Source organism: Bos mutus, chromosome 22 (genome assembly GCF_027580195.1).
Source record: "Bos mutus isolate GX-2022 chromosome 22, NWIPB_WYAK_1.1, whole genome shotgun sequence".
NCBI classification, from domain to species: Eukaryota; Metazoa; Chordata; class Mammalia; order Artiodactyla; family Bovidae; genus Bos; species Bos mutus.
Window position 1 is genome coordinate 39,464,838 of NC_091638.1, and position 18,581 is coordinate 39,483,418.

The 18,581-nt window shown below is 43.5% G+C and overlaps 1 protein-coding gene across 5 annotated transcripts in view; it reads right to left on the reverse strand.

The window, feature by feature from the left end:
* Positions 1–18,581, reverse strand: part of PTPRG (protein tyrosine phosphatase receptor type G) — a 775,417-nt gene that overhangs the window by 161,680 nt on the left and 595,156 nt on the right. For all 5 annotated transcript variants that reach the window (XM_070359914.1, XM_070359913.1, XM_070359912.1 and 2 more), the window contains one exon: positions 14,840–14,906. In XM_070359914.1, the coding sequence (XP_070216015.1) occupies positions 14,840–14,906 (67 nt within the window). The remainder of the gene's footprint in view (positions 1–14,839; positions 14,907–18,581) is intronic.

Sequence of the window (18,581 nt, forward strand, 5' to 3'; positions counted from 1 at the left end):
AAGGACTGGTTTCTTCAGTGTTTTCCAAAACTTTTTATAAGGAAAAGCTATTAATTTTTCCCTAAAAGCTTAAAATCACTGGGGTAGGACTGGCCTTCTGCTTCATACAGGGAAAGGCAGGGAGAGAATGACATTGGGCAAAAACTGGGGATTAGGTGATGCTAAATGGGAGAAGATTTACGATAGTGCTGCTCAAAACCAATGTGTATGCAAATCACTTGGGATGCCCGTTGTACTGTAGATTCTGAGCCAGTAGGCTTGGGAATGGGGACTGAGGTTCTGCATATTTAATAATGTTGATCACACTTGAGAAGTCAGTTTTTATGAGGACTGTGTCAGTGGGCTCCTCTGCCTTCTGCAGTCTCATCCTCTGCTACTTTCTGAGCCTTAGGCTGAGCCACATGGACCTCTGGCTACTCCATGATCATACCACCCCAGGGCCCTTGCACTGCCTCTCCACTCTGCCTGGAACATTTTTTTCACTGCTCTACTCATGGCTGGGTTTGAGACCAAATTCAGCTGCCAACAACTTAGTTATATTTGAATGACCCATTTCTCAATCAGGTGACTCTCTCTGACTATTGTCCTGAAAATGGGGTTTTAAGCACAGACCCCTTGAGATGGAAGCCTCTGACTGAAAAACCTGAAGATGGAAACGAGCCATGTGCCTACCTGGGGAGGACATTCCGGGCAGAGAGAAAGGCCACTGCAAAGTGGTTCTGCCTTGTGTGTGGTGAAGTGAAGCAGAGGAAAAGGAAAACTGGAAGGAAAGTTCAAGAGCCCAAATCTGACAACTCAAGGAGGGGAAAAAAAAAAAAAAAAAGAAAATCAGCTGATGGTTAAGGATACCCTGGAATTTGGCTAAAATTTGTGACGAGGCCAAAACACTCAACTGAAGTCAGCAGCTCTGGGTGAAGCCTGGACTAGGCACATGTGGACTGTGTGATCTGGGAGGGGCGGTGGGTCAGACAAGCTGGTGACAGAAGGGCCTGCTGAACAAAAACAAAAAACGGGAACTCAAAATGGGGAGAAAGAGCCGGAGGGCCGGAACTCCAGGACTTCAGGAGCTTGGCATCTAGCAGCCCCCACGGACGTTAAAGAGCATTACATTGTAATTATGATGGTGGCAGAGGGACTCAAGGAACTCATTTCATGATCTAAATATAAGAAATGAAGCTTGCTCCATCTGACTGGATGGTGACTAGCAGACATGTCATCTCTCATCTATAAGGAAGATGGAAAAAAAAATGAGGATAAAATGGCAAAGATGGGGCAACCAAGTGGAGCTGGACCATTTTCAAGGTGTAGCTTCAGCAAGGCTTCATGACAGAAGATTTTAAGGAACAAGTACTACGCTGAGGTTACAACAAGGGGATCCCTGAGGAGTCACCCCAGAACCACAGAGAACTGCGGGGTTCTGAAGAGTTTCAAAGGATGCTAGTTCTATTCCATGTACAAATAAAGAAAATGAGGTCCGGAGAGGGAAAGCGGCTGACCTAAGATCACACAGAGAAGTGCGAGGGAGTCTGGGTATCCTTTTCTACTACCTGAGTCCATGTCTCTGGGCACCCTGCCTGCAGGGGATACAAACATGATCAGGTGAAGAAATCTCTCTGAAGACTGAAGAACTCACTTAACCTCGTAGACCTAAATCTAATCCTGACACTGCCCAGCTCAGAATCCTCCCGGGGCTTCTCATTTCATTTACAGTAAAATCCAAACTTCTCGCCACAGTCATGAGGCCCTCCAGGATCTAGCTCTGCAGGCCAACTTCTCTCCAGCTTCTCCCTTGTTGACCATCACCTTCCTCCTCACCTTTCTGTTACCTTTTCCTTCCTGTGTTTACTTATTTACTGTTGGTCTCTTCTCAAGAGTTGGATAATTCCACAAGAGAAAAATACCTCATCTTTTTTGGGTACCCTGTACATCCAGCAACTAAGACACTGCCCAGAACAGAGCAGATGCCCAATCACTGTGAAAAGAGAACGAAGGAACAAACACAGCAGCTGGTGTATTTTAAATAACCAATAAATCCTAGATTTCTTCATATCCGTGTCACCATCAATTGTAAGATGAATCATTACTTCAAAAGTCATTAATAAAGGCAACAAGTTGATAATTAAACAATGGTCATAGCTATACAATCTGTGTAATTAGTTAACAATAGCTTTTTTTTTTTTTTTTTAAGCTAACTGGAAGCTCTATTACACCAAGATTGTGGCTCCTTACTGCATCCCCAGGGCCCAGGACAGTACCTGAGAGAACAGGTCCACTACACAGGGCTGAAAACATTGACTGAACCAAGTCACGAAGGAGCTCTAATTCACAAGTGGGGAAACTGTGCCCCGAGGCCAAATCCTGTCTAGTACCTGCTCTCGTGAATAAAGTTTTACTGGAACACAGCCACGCCATTGTCTATGGCTGCTTTCAGGCTAAAACTGGGCAGTTGAGTTGTTGCAGCCCACAATGGATGGCCGGCAGAACCTAAAAAATTTTGCCCTCAATCCTTTTACTGAGAAAGTTTGCTGACACTTGCTCCTTTGTGAAGGGTAGGGTGTTTAGAAGGGATGGGGACAAGTGATCCTATGCAAGCGTAAATGGAGCAAACTAAAGGGTACCTCAGAGATGTGTGGAGCTTATTTCTGCCTCTGAAACAGTCTCCGCCAGTGGGCAGAGAATTTAATACATGCCCCTTGGCTTTCACCATGGGTGTGGTCTGAGAACATCTGAGAAGCTCCCATGATGGCGTCTTACTGCAGGGTCTGAGCAAGGGCGACGTGAGCAGGAGAGTGCTCACCTGATAATCAGACTCCTGAATTCAAGGACCTAGGGTGGCCCTCCAAGGTTAACAGCCACTTTACGCAGGTTCAAAGACATCTAACCCCCTTGAGTTTACTGGCAGCTGCAGATGGCCAAATGTGGTATTTTGATTTAAGGATTGATGTTGGAGTGAAGCACGTGCCGACATTAACATTTCCAAAGAGAAACTACACAAAGAGCTCAGAGTCCCATCAACAATTATAATGCACAGGACACTGAGCTTATACAGAGTTATACAGTGACGGAGACCCAGTGTTACCAGTGAACAGTTTCACTGCCTGCCTCTCCCCTGACACGGTTCTGGTGGCCATAACTCACATGGCGTGTATATTCTTTTAGACACTCAGTTAATGACCTAATTCACAGAGGAGAAACCTAGGCAGAAACCCAGAGGTAAGTGATTTTGACAATAATTAGGAAGACAGTAGAGGATGGAAATGAAAACTGGTCCAGCAGAATGAATCTGAGTCTAATACAAATGGGTTCAAATCACTGTTTCACTGATATGAGCCAGGACAAATGAGACAGCTCTGTGAGGCTCAGTCTACCCATCTGTACCATGGATTCAGAATTCATATCTCCCTGGGCTACTGTTGAGATTAAATGACACTCTATGTTTAAAACATCCAGGTAGAGCTCAGCACACAGCAAGAAGTTAACAGATAAAAGGTTCCCCTTTCTTCCTTTCAGCCTCTTTCTGGTTCCTGGTCCACTTCCCTATGCCTTCACCTCAAAGGGACCGGCTCTCCCGAATCAACTTTGTGATCGGTTTCTCCATCACTTAATTTGATTTTTGAATGACCCAACTAAGTCAAGCAACACACATTCTATTTCAATAGCCAGGTGGTGATGGGGCAGAACTCAGAAATCCACAATCATTTCCTGTCGCCTCATGGCCTCCACCATACCCACATCAACAAGTAACAACAGGGACTTCCCCGCTGGCCCAGTGGCTAAGACTCCAGACTCCCAGTGCCGGGGGCCCAGGTTCCATCCCTGGTCAGGGAACTAGGTCCCACATGCTGCAACCAAGAGTTCACCTCCTGCAACTAAATATCCTGCATGCTGCAATGAAGATCGAAGATCCCAGTGCTGCAGCTAGGACCTAGTGCAGACAAATTAAAAATAAATAAATTAAAAAAAAAAAAAAAAACACCCAGGTAACAACAGTAACTTGTCGCTAGGGGTGGGGGAGGGCAGTGATAACCGCTGACGCTGGATGCTGACCGTGTACCAGGCACAAGTATGTACAGTAAGTCACTGGCAAGTCACTGGCTCCGCGAGAAAAACCAGTAAGTGGTGTTACTATTACCACTTTACATGGCTAAGAAAATTTAAACACAAAGAGATGAAGTGATTTGTGCAGGCTGTACAACTACTCAAAAGCAGAACTGAAACTCAAACCCAGAGCGTGTGCTCTTGGCCATGACATGACCCTGCTTCTACTACACCAAGGTGGCGTGCACAGACTAGGCGTGCAAAGTCACCCAGGGAGCCCCACGCACTTGACCAAGTGCTTCTGCAGGACACAGTGGAGACATTTTAAAACTGTCTCTTTGCCCTCCACACCCCAGTGAAAGAATCAGGAAACGGGCATTTCCCTGGGCTCCCACAATCCTGTTCTCATGATGACACACTGATAAAGAAGGCTGGCTAAATGAGAAGGAGCCTCCAAATTCAAATCTAACCTAAAAGGAATCACTTCTGAAGGCTTTTTCTGTCTCAATGATTGTTAAAAGCGTTCCTAGTGATAAGAGCCCACAGCATTCCATTTCCTGGCTTTGGCTAAGAAAAGACATGGAAGTAGCCCACATCTATGGTGGTGGTTCTGACACACCCAAATCCAGGAAACTGTGGAAATGGCTGAAGTGGGCCTGTTTCTAGAAGATTTTGAGATCAAAGGGGGTTCAGATAAGCATCTGCCCTTCCCGGATCCACAACAGACATGAGCAAATTAGTCCAGTGCAGGGTGCTGCATATTTATAACTCACTTCAGGAAAGTTCCATGTAATTAGATGCTGGAAACAGAAAACTTCAAAGGGGAAATTCTGTCGCGTGTTAAGATGTTCAAAACTATCAGTGGCCCGTAAATAACAGAGCACTGGTTTTTCCCTTCAAGAGGGAGGAAATCTGAATGATTTCTTTCTTGAAGGTTAACATTAAAACAGAACCCTCTTTAATTCCACTGAAATATATTTGGATGATGTAGCAATTTGGGCAAAATCTAAACGGAAGCCCATCTCTGTAGAGTGTATCAAATGGTAAGTAATGCACATACCACTGCGCGAAGCAACACCATTAGTAGACCCAGAATAGCTACTACCATTTAGACAAGGCAGGGTTGACAAATTTTTTCTGTAAAGAACCAGCGAGTAAGTAAAAATATTTAACGCTTTGCAGGCCAAAGAGTCCCTCGGTTACAAAACTCTGCCATTATAGTGTAAAAGCAGTCATCAAAGTGTTAGTTCTCAGCTGTGTCAGACTCTTTGGGACCTCATGAACTGTATGTAGCCCGCCAGGCTCCTCTGTCCATGGGATTCTCCAGGCAAGAATACTGGAGTGAGTTTCTACTCCCTTCTCCAGGGGATCTTCGAGACCCAGGGATTGAACCTGGGTCTCTTGCACTGCAGGTAGTCTCTTTATCATCTGAGCCACCAGGGAAGCCCTAGTCATAGACGGTAAGTAAATCAATGAATGGGTGTGGCTGTGTTCCAATAAAACTTTACTTACAAAAACAAGGCAGTGGGCCAAACCTGGCCCACAGATTGTATTTCCTGACCTCTGATTTCAAGGACAGTGGACACATGCCAGGCACCCTTCCTTCTCAGTACTTTCCCTGTCTTAAAGCATTTATCATTAATACGAGGCAGATACTTTCATAATCACCACGCCCCCAGGTGAAATCTCAGGGACAAAGAGAACCACCGATTTGAACAGGATCACACAGCTCCCAAGCTTCAGAGCCAGCATTCAAATCTAAGACAACCTGAACTCTATAGCCTTGGTCTAGAATCCTTGTTCAGTAATGTTCTGGAAGAGTCAAATTTCAAATGAAAAATAACAAAATTCCACTCCTCTAAAATTATCCCATAAGCAAATTTTTAAAAAATAAAAATTCCTTTCAAACCATGAAATGCCAAATTCCTTTTCAAATTCCATTCCTTCCAGGCCAACTATAATCACGTGAACACATGAGATGACTCTGCAGTCAAATAATAATCTCTTTGACCTTCAACAACAAGAATGGCAAGAACCAAAAAAAAAAAAATCCTCATGAGATTAAAATTTTTCCCAAGGCAGAGGACATCTAGTTGATCATTTTGCCCTCAACACCCAAACTAGCACTTAATAAACATTTGATGGATGGACGCTATGATCAAGGGGTTCAAAGTTCACTTACACAAAACAGGCAAGAACCCCTCAGATCACATCAATTCATCTCTCCTTCATCTCCTTGCTGCTGGATTATAATAATACAGCCATTTCCGACTAATAGTATACTTTGCTATCAATGTTCCTTGCGTTAGGATGTCTTTTTCCGAAGTCCATGCAAGATATTTTCAGGAGATTCAGCCCTTAAGTCTTGGACAGAAAGTTCAGGCTAAGCTCTTTGCTTCAAGGATAATTAAAATGGTGTTGGAGTGATGATGAGAGTATGGTCCTCAAGTATTTCTTCACTTGCCCCTTCAACAAGTCTATATGATGGGCTTCAATCAACTAAAAGAAGCAAATGGTAATCCTGGCCAAGAACAGAGCAGGAGATGGCCTGGGAATAATAAGAGGCAGTCTGAAGTCACGAAGACCTTGGTTCAAGTCACCCAGGTACTGCCTGTTTTCCTTGCCTTCCTATGTAACGGGGAACGTGAGAGTTGTATCTCAGAGGGTTTCCAGAGGATTTAGTGATGGCTGCAGGGCACATTACACCCTGACCTGGTGCAGAGCCAGCATGTACCAGCACATTAGCAGTGAGGAGTTTCTGTTTTCAAACCTGTCACCTGCCACCTCATCCCCTTGGTTTCCGATTTCTCTTTTCTAAATTCCACAAGGAACTATTGGCTTCCAAAGTCATTGCTTAATGATACAATCCCGAGATAGCCACAGTTCTTTCCTGGGTCTTGCAATCAATTTGTAGAGAGAATAAACTACATGTCAGGGGTACTTATGATAAAAAGTTTGTAAAAACAAAAACGCTGTCTGTTTGTTTGCTGTGAGGCCACTTGGTACTTGATATGTCCCAGAATAAAGCCCTGCCTGCATCTCTGACTTTCTAATGCTCATCAATGTCTTTGATGGTGAAATTTAACACACATGCAGACAGGTACACAGATACAAATGTCCTGCTGATCAATAATCCTAAAGCGAACCTTGGACTGACACCACTCTGAACATGAAGAGACCTGCCACCCTCCCAGGGTGAGGTCCTCCTCATTCTCCCTCCCCACTCCAAAAAGAAACCTTTGCTTTCAAATAATCACTATTTCCTTTTCTTACACTTTTACCACCGACATGTGCACTCCTAAACAACAGAATAGGACTTCCCTTTCTTTTTTAAAAAGTTTTATTTTTTAATTGGTAGAAAATTGCTTTACAATGCTGTGTTGGTTTCTGGTTCCCCACCCCCACCTTTTTTTTTGTTTTTTTTTTTAACATCCAGCGCATTCTTCAGGCTCCTGCACCACCTTACGGTTTTCAGATGTGCCCATGTTGGTGAGAGCCACAAGATTCCATACGTTTTTCACTGGGGTGAATTGTTTCGTTGTATGACCATACTTCACTGTATTTATCCAGCTTGCTAACAATGGGCATCTGAGGCACTTCTGGGTTTTGGCAGTCAGGAAAACGACGAACACCACAATCTCATACACAGCTCATGGTGTGCTTTTATTGGAGTTTTTCTAGGGGACATACACAGCAGTGCAACTACTCAATCAATTCGACTAGACACTGCCAAACCATTTCCAGGAGACCTGAGAATTCCTGGCACTCATATCCTTGCCAACACTTGATATGGTCAGGATTTTTAATATTAACTACCTGGTGCATGGTACCAGATTATTTTTGATCTTTGTGAATATAATATCTTTGAGAAATTAATATATAATGCACATGTGCTATTCTTTGGTTTGCAAATAGTCAAATGCACGAATCTAAGGGGACAGTATGGTAAATGTTTATATTCTACTTGTAACATCTAATCATTTTCCAGATCTATATACTGTTATTGCCCGGGAGATTTCTTTGGGTCCTTTCTCATTCAGTGTATGTATGCCTTTGCCCCACTATTCTGCCTCTTACTACCAAGGTTAGTTGTGTCTATGTTAGACCTCTACATAAATAGAACCATGCAGCACACGAGCTTTCATTTTTGTGAGAATCAAGTTCATCATTTTGCATTACTGCAGACTATTCCCTCACTATGACTAGACCAAACCTTGTATATCTAGGCTCCTCTTAGAGGCCATCTGGGCTGTTTACACTTGGGGGCTGTTATAAACAAAGCTCCTGTGTACAAGCGCTTCTGTGGCCATTTCTCCTGGGTATATACCTACATGTGGAATTGCTGGCTCAGAGGGTAAGGCTACCCAGCCTCTGGAAAGGCTGCACCATCTGCAGTCCCCACAGTACCTCTCCTGGAGTGTCAACTGTGCTGTGCTCAGGGCTAGTTTTTTTTTCTTTTAAACAGTCTATCTGTGGCATTGGCAGTTGACAAGGCAAAGCCTACCCACCTCTTTGGAAGGAATTCAGATTGTTTGATGACTGGAGTCTCTTCCAGGTTAGTGTCGATCATGGACACCTCAGTCCTCGCAGGTGGGATATGGAGAACAGAACAGACACAGACACAGCAGATCTCACCACTGAATAAAAACCCTTGGCTGGCAGTCACATAGATTTGCAGCATTTATGTTATCACTTCCCTTTCTGCGAGGTGCCTAGATTGAGTCTAGCTATTCATGGACTTTGTCCATAGACCTGGTGAGTGGATGATGAGTATCCCAGAGCAGGGGAGAAGACGAGTAAAAAATACCTTCTAAGTGAGCCCAGTGAATAAACTCGTCAGTTAGGGAAGGCGTTCTGCAAAGGAAGTTTTGATCTTTCATAGACTCAACTTCCACTGTGCTGAGTTTTAACAAGTAAAGCCTGTGGGAGCCTCATTGTGTGACACCACTAGAAAGTCATTCTTGGGTGATAATGTATGTGCGCTTTCACTGATAACTTTCTTAGAAGCGTGCGGGAAGGGAAGACAGAGCGAAGAGCCATCTTGTTCTGCCTAATGTCTGAGGCAATTTCTAACTGTCTTCCTTATGTTTCCTGTGAATGAGGACAATACCTTCCTGCTCATTAAAGTAGTACATTCAGTGGAAAAAGAAATCACAAAGAGAAACAGACAGTCAAAGCTCAGGACTTCCCTGCTGGTGCAGCCGCTAAGACTCTGCACTCCCAGTGCAGTGTTCAGTCCCTGGTCAGGGAACTAGATCCCACATGCCACAACAAAGGTCCTGCATGTCACAACTAAAGATCCCGCATGCCTCAACCAAGACACGGCACAGCCAAACACGTAAGTAAATAAAAATGAGTGTCAAAAAACATTAAAAAAAAGATGACAGTCAAAGGTCAAACAATCAAACTATCACTACTATCAAATTTCCTTCAAAAAACCCAAATCTTTCTTGGATGATTGACAGGAGGGAATGGTTTGTCTTCCCATGCCCGACAGCATTCTAGACTAGGTGTATGTAGAGTCTGCTGGATTTTCTTTGGGTAGATATTATGAAAAAGAATAGAAAGCAGACAATCTGAAAACGGAAAGAAAAATAATACATCCCTTTTCACTGAAAGATTATACAATGTCTATTTCTTAGCACTGGTCAATTGGGTACAAAATACTTATAAGGGAAATGGTATATTTTTATACTAAGTCAGGCTTTTATACTAATTCACATACAAGTTTATTTTTGTTAATGGGTTTTGAAAAAATTAGAATTAGACTAAATTCTTTGAAACCAATTATTTCTATCAGGCGTGGCTGCTCACAAGTCCTGGTTCTTACATACAAAAAGCATTGTGAATGACTGACTCGGTGCAGTGAATATGATTCACAATTTCTTTCCTTTCCAGCAGATGCTACTGGTAGTGTAAATAAATTCTCTGATTAGATACAGTTTAGTGCTTCAATCTGTGGCTCAAGAGATAGACAGGATCAGAATCAATGGCAAATCACCTCTCTTCATTCTATTTCTTCACGCCTCTCAAGTTTGTAAAAATCACAATTTACATAGAAAAATGAACCCTTAAGAGAGTGCACGTTCCACTGCCAAGAGATTTCCAGGTATTTCTCCCCAGCATGAGAGAAGCCAGGTTTCAGAGCTCAGGGTCTCAAACATGCCACCTTTATGCTGGTGCTGCTTGAAACCTTAGGCTCCCTTCTCTACCTGGACAATGTTTATGCACTCTTTAGGTCTCAAGGGTCATTTTGTCTGAGATGCCTGCTCTGTAATCCCAAGTCTGAGTAAAGTCTGTAATTACATATTTAACCTTATGTCTCTCCTGACTGTCTATAAACTCAGCTGTGCTCTCTCTCTACGCGTGGCTTCATGGTGTACTTAGATTAGGTGCTTAATAAGTGTGCACAAAAGCAGCAAGCAGTGCCTGTAAAAAGCTCTGTGCATGGGAAAAGTGAGAGGCACAAGTCATCAACTTTTTGGCAAGGTGATCAGGAAAACGTCTTTGGAAGGAAAACGTCAATAGCTGGACCAGTCATGGGAGAACCCCTAAGATCTTCCTTCTAGAGACAAGCTGCTGTGAGGAGGCTTGTCAGCCGCTGTGCCTCCAGGGAGACCGGTCGTGTTAGGATGTCTAGTCAGTGACCACATTGGGTAAGGTGGGGTCACTCCTGCACACAGAGGACTCCTCTTATTGGCAGCCTTGTCTCTGGGGTTCTCCGAGGGCCCAGCCGAAACTTCCTTAGAGATGCTTTCAGCCAGTCCTCCTAGCTTCCCTCTCTTTGGAGGTGTCAGACCTGTGTTGGGGTTCTAATGCTCTCCCCACCCATTCCTGCTCCCTCTCCTCTTTATTCTTCCCAGGCAGTCTCTTCCCCTTGAAATCCAATCTTTCATCTGCTTCACAGGGGACATTAGTGACCAAAGGCCAATGGTTGGCTAGGGGAACCAGATTCCTCACTGCCATTTCAGCTGGAGGAATATGTAAGATTCTTCCTATTAGAAAAAAATTCATTTAATGAGAAATTAATATTCTAAGATGAGACTCCCAGAGCTGAGGAAATAAAAGACAATGGTGAACTGGAACAGAAATCCGTATTGATTTCTTCTTTGTACATGTCTCTATCATCGTTCCCAAGCCAGACACTCTGTGAAGGGCATGATTATTTATGTCTCATCACATTAACAGAGCATTCAAATCCCTCATAGGACCTTCAACTCAAAACACTTCTAGTTCAAGAGGAGGTTTTTTTTTTTTTTTACAAAGCAATCTCAGATGTTTCTTCTCTTTTGGAAGAAAGACAGAAGTGATGGGAGTTATCAAAACGAGAGTCAACCACGGCCCAGGAACAGAGTGCAAAATCAAGTTTCCAAGACATTATCCTACTTCTTTCTCTTCCCAATGAAAGCAAAGCCTAAGCAGCCTTTAGTTCCTCCTCTTCTTTTTCCAATTTTATATTTTGATATTTTTCACCTATTTGCATCTTTACTTGATTCACACTTTTAGCTAACATTCCTGAGGATCTATTAGCTGTTAAATACACATGGGTTCTGCTCCCATGAAGCCTACACTTAAGGAGATAATACAGGGGTAAACGGGCTTCCCTGGTGGCTCAGTGGTAAAGAACCCACCTGCCAAGACAGGAGGTACAAGAGATGATTGCTCGACCTCTGGGTGAAGAAGACGCCCTGGAGGAGGGCATGGCAACCCACTCCAATATTCCTGCCTGGGGGCCTAAGAATCGGACATAACTGAGCGACTGAGCACACTCACACAGGAATAAACACACAACATGATTTCAGATACCTTTAAGAGCTCCAAAGGAAGAAACCTAAGATGAAATGACAAGGAATGATGGGAGTGGGGAGCCGGTGGGGAGTTGGGTAGGATAAAAGAATTATTATTTGAGGAAGCAAGATCTGAACCAAGACCTGAAATAATTAGAGGAAGACATCTGGGTTCTGAGCTGAACTTATCTGGCAGAGGAAACAGAAACAGCAGATGCAAAGACTAGAAGGGGAGACAGTCTGGGCAGGCTAAGGGGAGAGGGGGTGGCGTTCATCTCCTCCCGGGTCCCTGAGGGCTGGCTTGTGTCTGTCTTCACCAGTGCATCAGTCCAGCAACCAGACTGAGTGGGCGTGCAACACTTCTGTGGAATAAACAAGCGAACTTCCTCAGAGGGGCTCAAGAGGCAGCTGTTGAACCAGCTAGGGAGTGGCAAAGCCGAGATCCCCACCAAGGCCAGTCCGGCTCCAAAGCCCACACTCTCACCCCAACCACAAGGCCCTGATGAGGCCTGTGCTGGAACATGGAAGGCATCCTCTCCCAGAATGGCTGGGGCTCCCTCCCAGGCTAGGTCGCTCTGTTCGCAGAAGTGACTTTGCAGTTCCTCACCTCAGCTTGGCACATGTCTGGTGCCCTTTGCGGTATATGTTACTTAACATAATCAGGATAAAAGCCAGACATTAGAAACCTTGATCCAAGTTCCATAACTGGGCATGATGAATAATTCAAGGAAGCCTTAGGGGTATGCCAGCCATACGTGCCCAAACCAAGAGCAGCCTTTGACCAGAAGACTAAAGTTGAACCAAACATACTCACAAATAGGAACGCTCAAGCCTTCCTGTCAAATATCAACGATTAATAAACAGATTTAGGGAAGAATAGATACATGCATATGTATGGCTGAGTCCTTTAGCTGTTCACCTGAAATGATCACAGCATTGTTAATTGGCTATACCCCAATACAAAATAAAAAGTTAAAAAGGGGGCATTTCCAGATTTTAAGAGACAAAAGAAACACATTCTCTTGTGTGTTAAAGAAGAAATCTGTCCACCCTTCCAGGGGATAATGACTTCTGAGTTACACTGACATGAATGCTGAGTTCTAAAAATCAAAAAAAAAAAAAAAAAAAGAAGAAGAAGAAGAAGAAGTGAACTTCCTTTGCAGCTATTTTTCGCAGGTCTCCTCTGATTTTTCAGTTAGGAGGTAGAGTTGAAACCACATCGTGGGCATCCCTGCCAGAACAGGTACCACATCCCTACACATAACAGCCTCTTAGAGGGTAATTGTGCAGAATGAAGAAGGATAACACGATCATGCCAGCATGCAGCGCATGAACCAAATGATCACAATGCAGTGCGTTTGCTGAGATCTGGGGACTTAGGGACTAAAGGAAGCCTACTGCTTCTCTCTAACAGATGGAATCTTCTTCACTGATCATTGTGGAGACAATGACAGATGCCACAGACCCATTCAAGTGCCACAGCTGATGGAGCACTTCCTCTTAGGCTGAAGAAGAGGTACCTGTTTAAAGATTCTAGAATTCTTTGTGGGGTGATTGTATTATAACACCAAGAAGAGCCAGGGGAAGGAAGGCCTGTCCATCATTCAGTACATTTGAACCCCCCAAACTTATCATCTACACAATGGGCTGGAATTTCAAGAAGCTGTTTCATCAATGGAGATTTCTAGGGCATCCTCTGAGAAAGAGCTCAGAGAACACAGCGTGTTGCCCATGACACCAACATCCTGTGCATTTTTGAAAGTGTTCAGAGTACAACGCAAATCTCCTCCTATATTGCTATCCTCTACCTCCTATACTGCTATCAGCATCACGTCACCAAGGGGCAGACAGCCTAAGAGCTGGCAAAAGTGTTTTGCTCCCTAAGGGAACTGTCCATACCACCTACTTCCCAATTTTGTGTGAGTGGATTTCTTCAGAAATAGAGAAGAAATAGAGAAGCAATGGGAATTTCCTACAGTGAAAACCTCAATGGGGTGTTTTCAAGTCATCTTACTTTTCTACATTTACTAGGTTACTAGCAGTAAGTAGCAGGTTACTCTTGTTACCTGCTGTACGACTGAACAGGTCTAAGAGCAGAAGAATTAATCCCAAATCCTACTTGCTTTCACTGAAAACTGGTTTTGTTTCCCTGAGAGAAAGGGGGTAAAATGTTTGTTAAGCTCGGCAGAGTTGGCTAATGTGGAAAGACACCCTCCCAGAAAGCTGTGAAGATGTTTTATCACAGCCGTGGAGATGAAGGGGAGATTTATTATGGTTACTAATGCTACTTCTGTCAATGTCTTTGGAATTCTAATTAGATTATTAAAACTTTGCAAATCATTACATTACTTCTCGACTCCACACCTCCCCGTGACAGGGTACTTTTGAAATTAGACGATCCTGATGTCATAGGTAATGATGCATCGCCAATAATAAAGTTGCAGGGAAATTCCTCCAATAAAAAAAGGTTGGGTAAGACAGAACCCATCTATCTTACTTTCTCTCCCAGTTTTATGCTTGAGGATAAGACATGTCTGCTGCACAGAACACGGCCCAGCATTTTCCATTCCAGTAGCTGATGGTACTTGTTCACATGCAGCAAAGTTTAATGACTTGTCAGGGTTACTTAAACTTATTCCCCAAAATCTCAGAGGCAAATCAAGAAATTCATAAATGAAAAGTTACTTGAAAAGGGAATCAATTTAGGATAGCTATGAGGCAGGTGGCAGGTTCAGTGTGTATGAATGGTACCTCTTAAGAGGTTCTGATTTATAACATATGCATTCTGAGTGGTACCTGAAGAGAAACAAATGGCTTACTGTTAACCCAGATCCATTTGCAGGTAATAAATGGGTGTGCTCTTTACCCATCAAATAATGGCTCTCATGCCCTTCACCATCAGGGCATGAGGAATGGGTGTCACGCTCCGTCCTCTGCGAGATAACCCACTCCTTCAGGTGGAGACCTTAGCCCTCCCCACCCCAGCAAAAGGCAAGTGTACGCAGCTGCCTTACCGTGATGGACGACGCCCTTCAACCCGTGGATAATAGGATCCAGTGCGGAATTGTCCCTTGGACTGACCTATATGTAAAGGAAACATGATTGGTTAAATCTGTTCTGGCATCAGACACAACAGTCTCAGTTTAATCTTCTAAAGAGAAGGGGGAGGGGGGATGCTATCAAGCAAGCTGCTTGTGTCTCACATACACCATGCCTCTCACCAAACACAGGAGATTTATGACATCATAAAATCAAGTGAGGACGGCTAAATCAAAAGAGAGAAACTTCTAAGAACATATCAGAACAGGAGAGAAACACTGTTGTCCCAGCAAGATCTTAAAAAGCAAGCAGACTTTCCCCTTGCTTTGTTTTATTAAAAGTAGACCCCAACTGACTAAAAAGTCATTGAAAGTCATCAGAGAGCAATCCATCATTGACCGAATATTTCAATACCTTTTTGTGATTTTTTTTTCTCTTCTTTTTTGAAACTGGATTTGTTCCCTGCCAGCCTTCTCTCCTTTTTAAGGATCCCAGTCCCATGTGCCTTAACTTATGCTCAAAGAGGCATTTCTAAGAGTCACTCAGGCAGGGCAAACAGAGAGAGGAAAGGAGCTCAAAGAGATAGTGTCTCCAACCTTGATTCCCCCCTGGAGCTTTCTTTATTTTTTTTTTCTTTCTTTTTAAAATTTTGGCCGCGTTGCACACTTTGCTGGATATTTCAGCTCCCTGACCAGGGACTGAATGCAGGCCACAGCAGTGGGAGAGCCAATCCTAATCATTAAAGCACCAGGGAACACCCCTTCTCCTCCTCCTGGAGTTTTTAATCCCCTCAAATGTCAAGCTTCTTTGATCCTGACTCACATACTTTCCCCTTAACTTCTGATACTGCTCAGTATAACTCTCAATCTTCTCTTTTCCAGAAGATTAAAATTTCACCAGCATGTTATAATTTTGGTTTTTAAGTTCCTTCTTTGAGACACATATTGAAATAGCAACAAATGAAATGATTTTTGCTTCCAAAGAATTCAGCAATGGGTAGCAGGGGAAGCGAGCAGGGCACAGACGCATCAGGACTGGCCATTAACCACATTTAGGATCTTAGGGCATTTGAATCAGAAGGGCCATGATATGATTTTCTCTGCTTTTGTGTACATTGAACTTCTTCCAACCGAGTTTCTCCAAATCCTTTATCTATGACCAGTATATCTCCTGAAACTTCTTTTTGTTTCAGGGAAGTTATTTACATTTAAGCCACTTCTAACATAATAAAGTTAAGATACTGATGAACCTTTCAACATGTAGCAAGATCCAACTTGATGTTTCCTGGTTAGTCCAGGGGAATCCAGGGCCATTGCAGGTTAAATTTTAAGGTAACCGAAAAAATGAGTGCACCTCTTCCTCCCTTACAGTTCTCCTTGTCTGGTTGCCAATCCTAGTTTGCTCTCTAATAAGAAGTCATACTTCGCAATGTCTTTCTCTCTTCTGCCTCGGCAGTGGTTCAACTGGAGGCATTTTCACCTATCTCCCCATTCTCGCCCAGGGGACATGTAATCGTGTCTGTAGACACTGTTGGTTGTTATGAGTAAGGGTAGAGGAGGTGGGGCTATGAGCATCAAGCGGGTAGAGGCAGGGCTGCTGCTAAACATCCGGTAACATTCAGAAAAATGCAAGGAATTAACTAGCCCATGATTCCAACCACGCATTAAGTTGAGACAGAAACGCAGAATGGATGCTCTGAGTTAACAGTGATTACATATTAATGTCTGGAGCCCTGAGTTATGACTAAATTCAAACACAGTTGTCACTGTGTATGGGGTTATGTTTATAGACTAATAAAATGAGGTGGAATTTGGTGCTACATCAAAAAGACTACAAGTATTAAAAAAAAAAGGGATCACTGTATCAGAGCACAATGGTAGAATTCCGGAAGCTGTCATGAGTGTACTTCCAAAATAGCCTGAGAGGAAGCTCAAACCAGGGGTTTAATACACTGGTTATAGAACAAAACATTCCTGTAAGGCAAAGATCCACAGAACACCACACAATGGAAAAAAAAATCATATTTGCACCACAGCATAGACTAATCAAACATTTTAAAACTTAATCAAAAAGGAAATACAATTCAAGAATGCAAGGTAAGAGAGTCTATCAGTGAATGGCCAAATTTAAGAGTGATAGAATAAAGCAACACTCCAGACAAACACCCCGTATCAAATTGAAGTTAGAGACAAAAACATGGTCCCCCTTCTCCCTTGTCCAGATTCGGGCTGCTGGACATGTTAATGCCAGCCCAACTACTCAAAGTTGTTCTAACGTATGTGGGAAATGGCAAGTGGCCACCAACTCCCGCCTTCCCTGTCACACACACCTTGGAAAAGTGGTTTTCTACTCCTCTCATCAAGAGCGCAGATCAATTTCTCTACTCTTTGAAACTGGGCTTGACCACATTTGCTTTGGCCAAAAAGACATTAGCAGACATGATGCAGACAGAGGCTTATATAGGCACTTGGGTGCAAGGGTTTATACTGTCTTGTTAATCTTTGAAATCTGGAAACCACCAGGTGAGGTACGCCAGGCTAGAAACAAGAGAGGACAAGAGACCAGAGGAGCGGACACACGCAGTCTCAGCTGAAGCCATCCTAGACCGAGGCCAAAGAGCAAACAGGAGAGTAAGTCTGTCTAAGACCATCCAGTCTTAGAAGGACCACCTGCAGTCTGCAGAGACCAGCCAAGTTGGCCTTGACCAGAAGCACCAACCAGCTAATCTAGGGAATCAGAAAGTTAACAAGATGATTGTTGTTTTAACTAATTGGGATCATTTACTAAAGAGCAACATTTACCTGAGTTTCATGACTGTGTACAGAGGTGGAAGATGGGAGATAGGCTATGATATCAACCATTTTCTTAATTAATACACTTTGCTTATTTATGGCTTGTCTGGATGGTTTCTCAATGAGATCTCACGTCACAAAACACAACATTTACCATAAACATGAGCAACTCGTGTGCTTCTACAAAATGGTGTTACCCCTCTTCCACTGTGGCAACATTTAACAGATACTCCGATTTTTTTTTTCTATTTTTTGGCCACACCCTGCACAATGTGAGATCTTGGTGCCCTAACCAGGGATGGGCCCTGCACCCTCTGCACTGGAAGCATGGGGTCTTAACCACTGGACCACCAGGAATGTCCCCTGGATACTCTGATTTTTGATCCCAATAATAGGGGTATGTTCTGTATTCAGGGGAACCCTTCAATGCATTCAGCCTTATCAGATGATGTGAAACTTCAAAGAAAGTGTTCTAATCCCCTGTGACTTACATCCACCAACAATGTTGTAGCCCATGAAAAAAGAAAATTACCCGGCACCCTAATCCACCTTCAACTTCTGGTTGCTTCTGACTCCTCTCTGTGTTTGATTACTCAAGACTGGTCTCATTCAGGCTCAAGAGCCTTACCCTAGATTCTAAGCAATTCTGAAAATGAAAAGCCTTCTACAATGTCCATTTACACAGCCTCTATTGCTGGTTTACATGGTTGAGGTTTAGAAGACGGATCAGAAAAGGGAGAAAAATGAAGATTAACTGGCTGGTCAAAGTAACTTACTAATAATACGGGAACCTACTTTCCAGTTCATGTCTTGGATTTAAAAATCAGGATTAGAATCCTGCTGCTGCTGCTGCTAAGTCACCTCAGTCGTGTCCGACTCTGTGCGACCCCACAGACAGCAGCCCACCAGGCTCCCCCATCCCTGG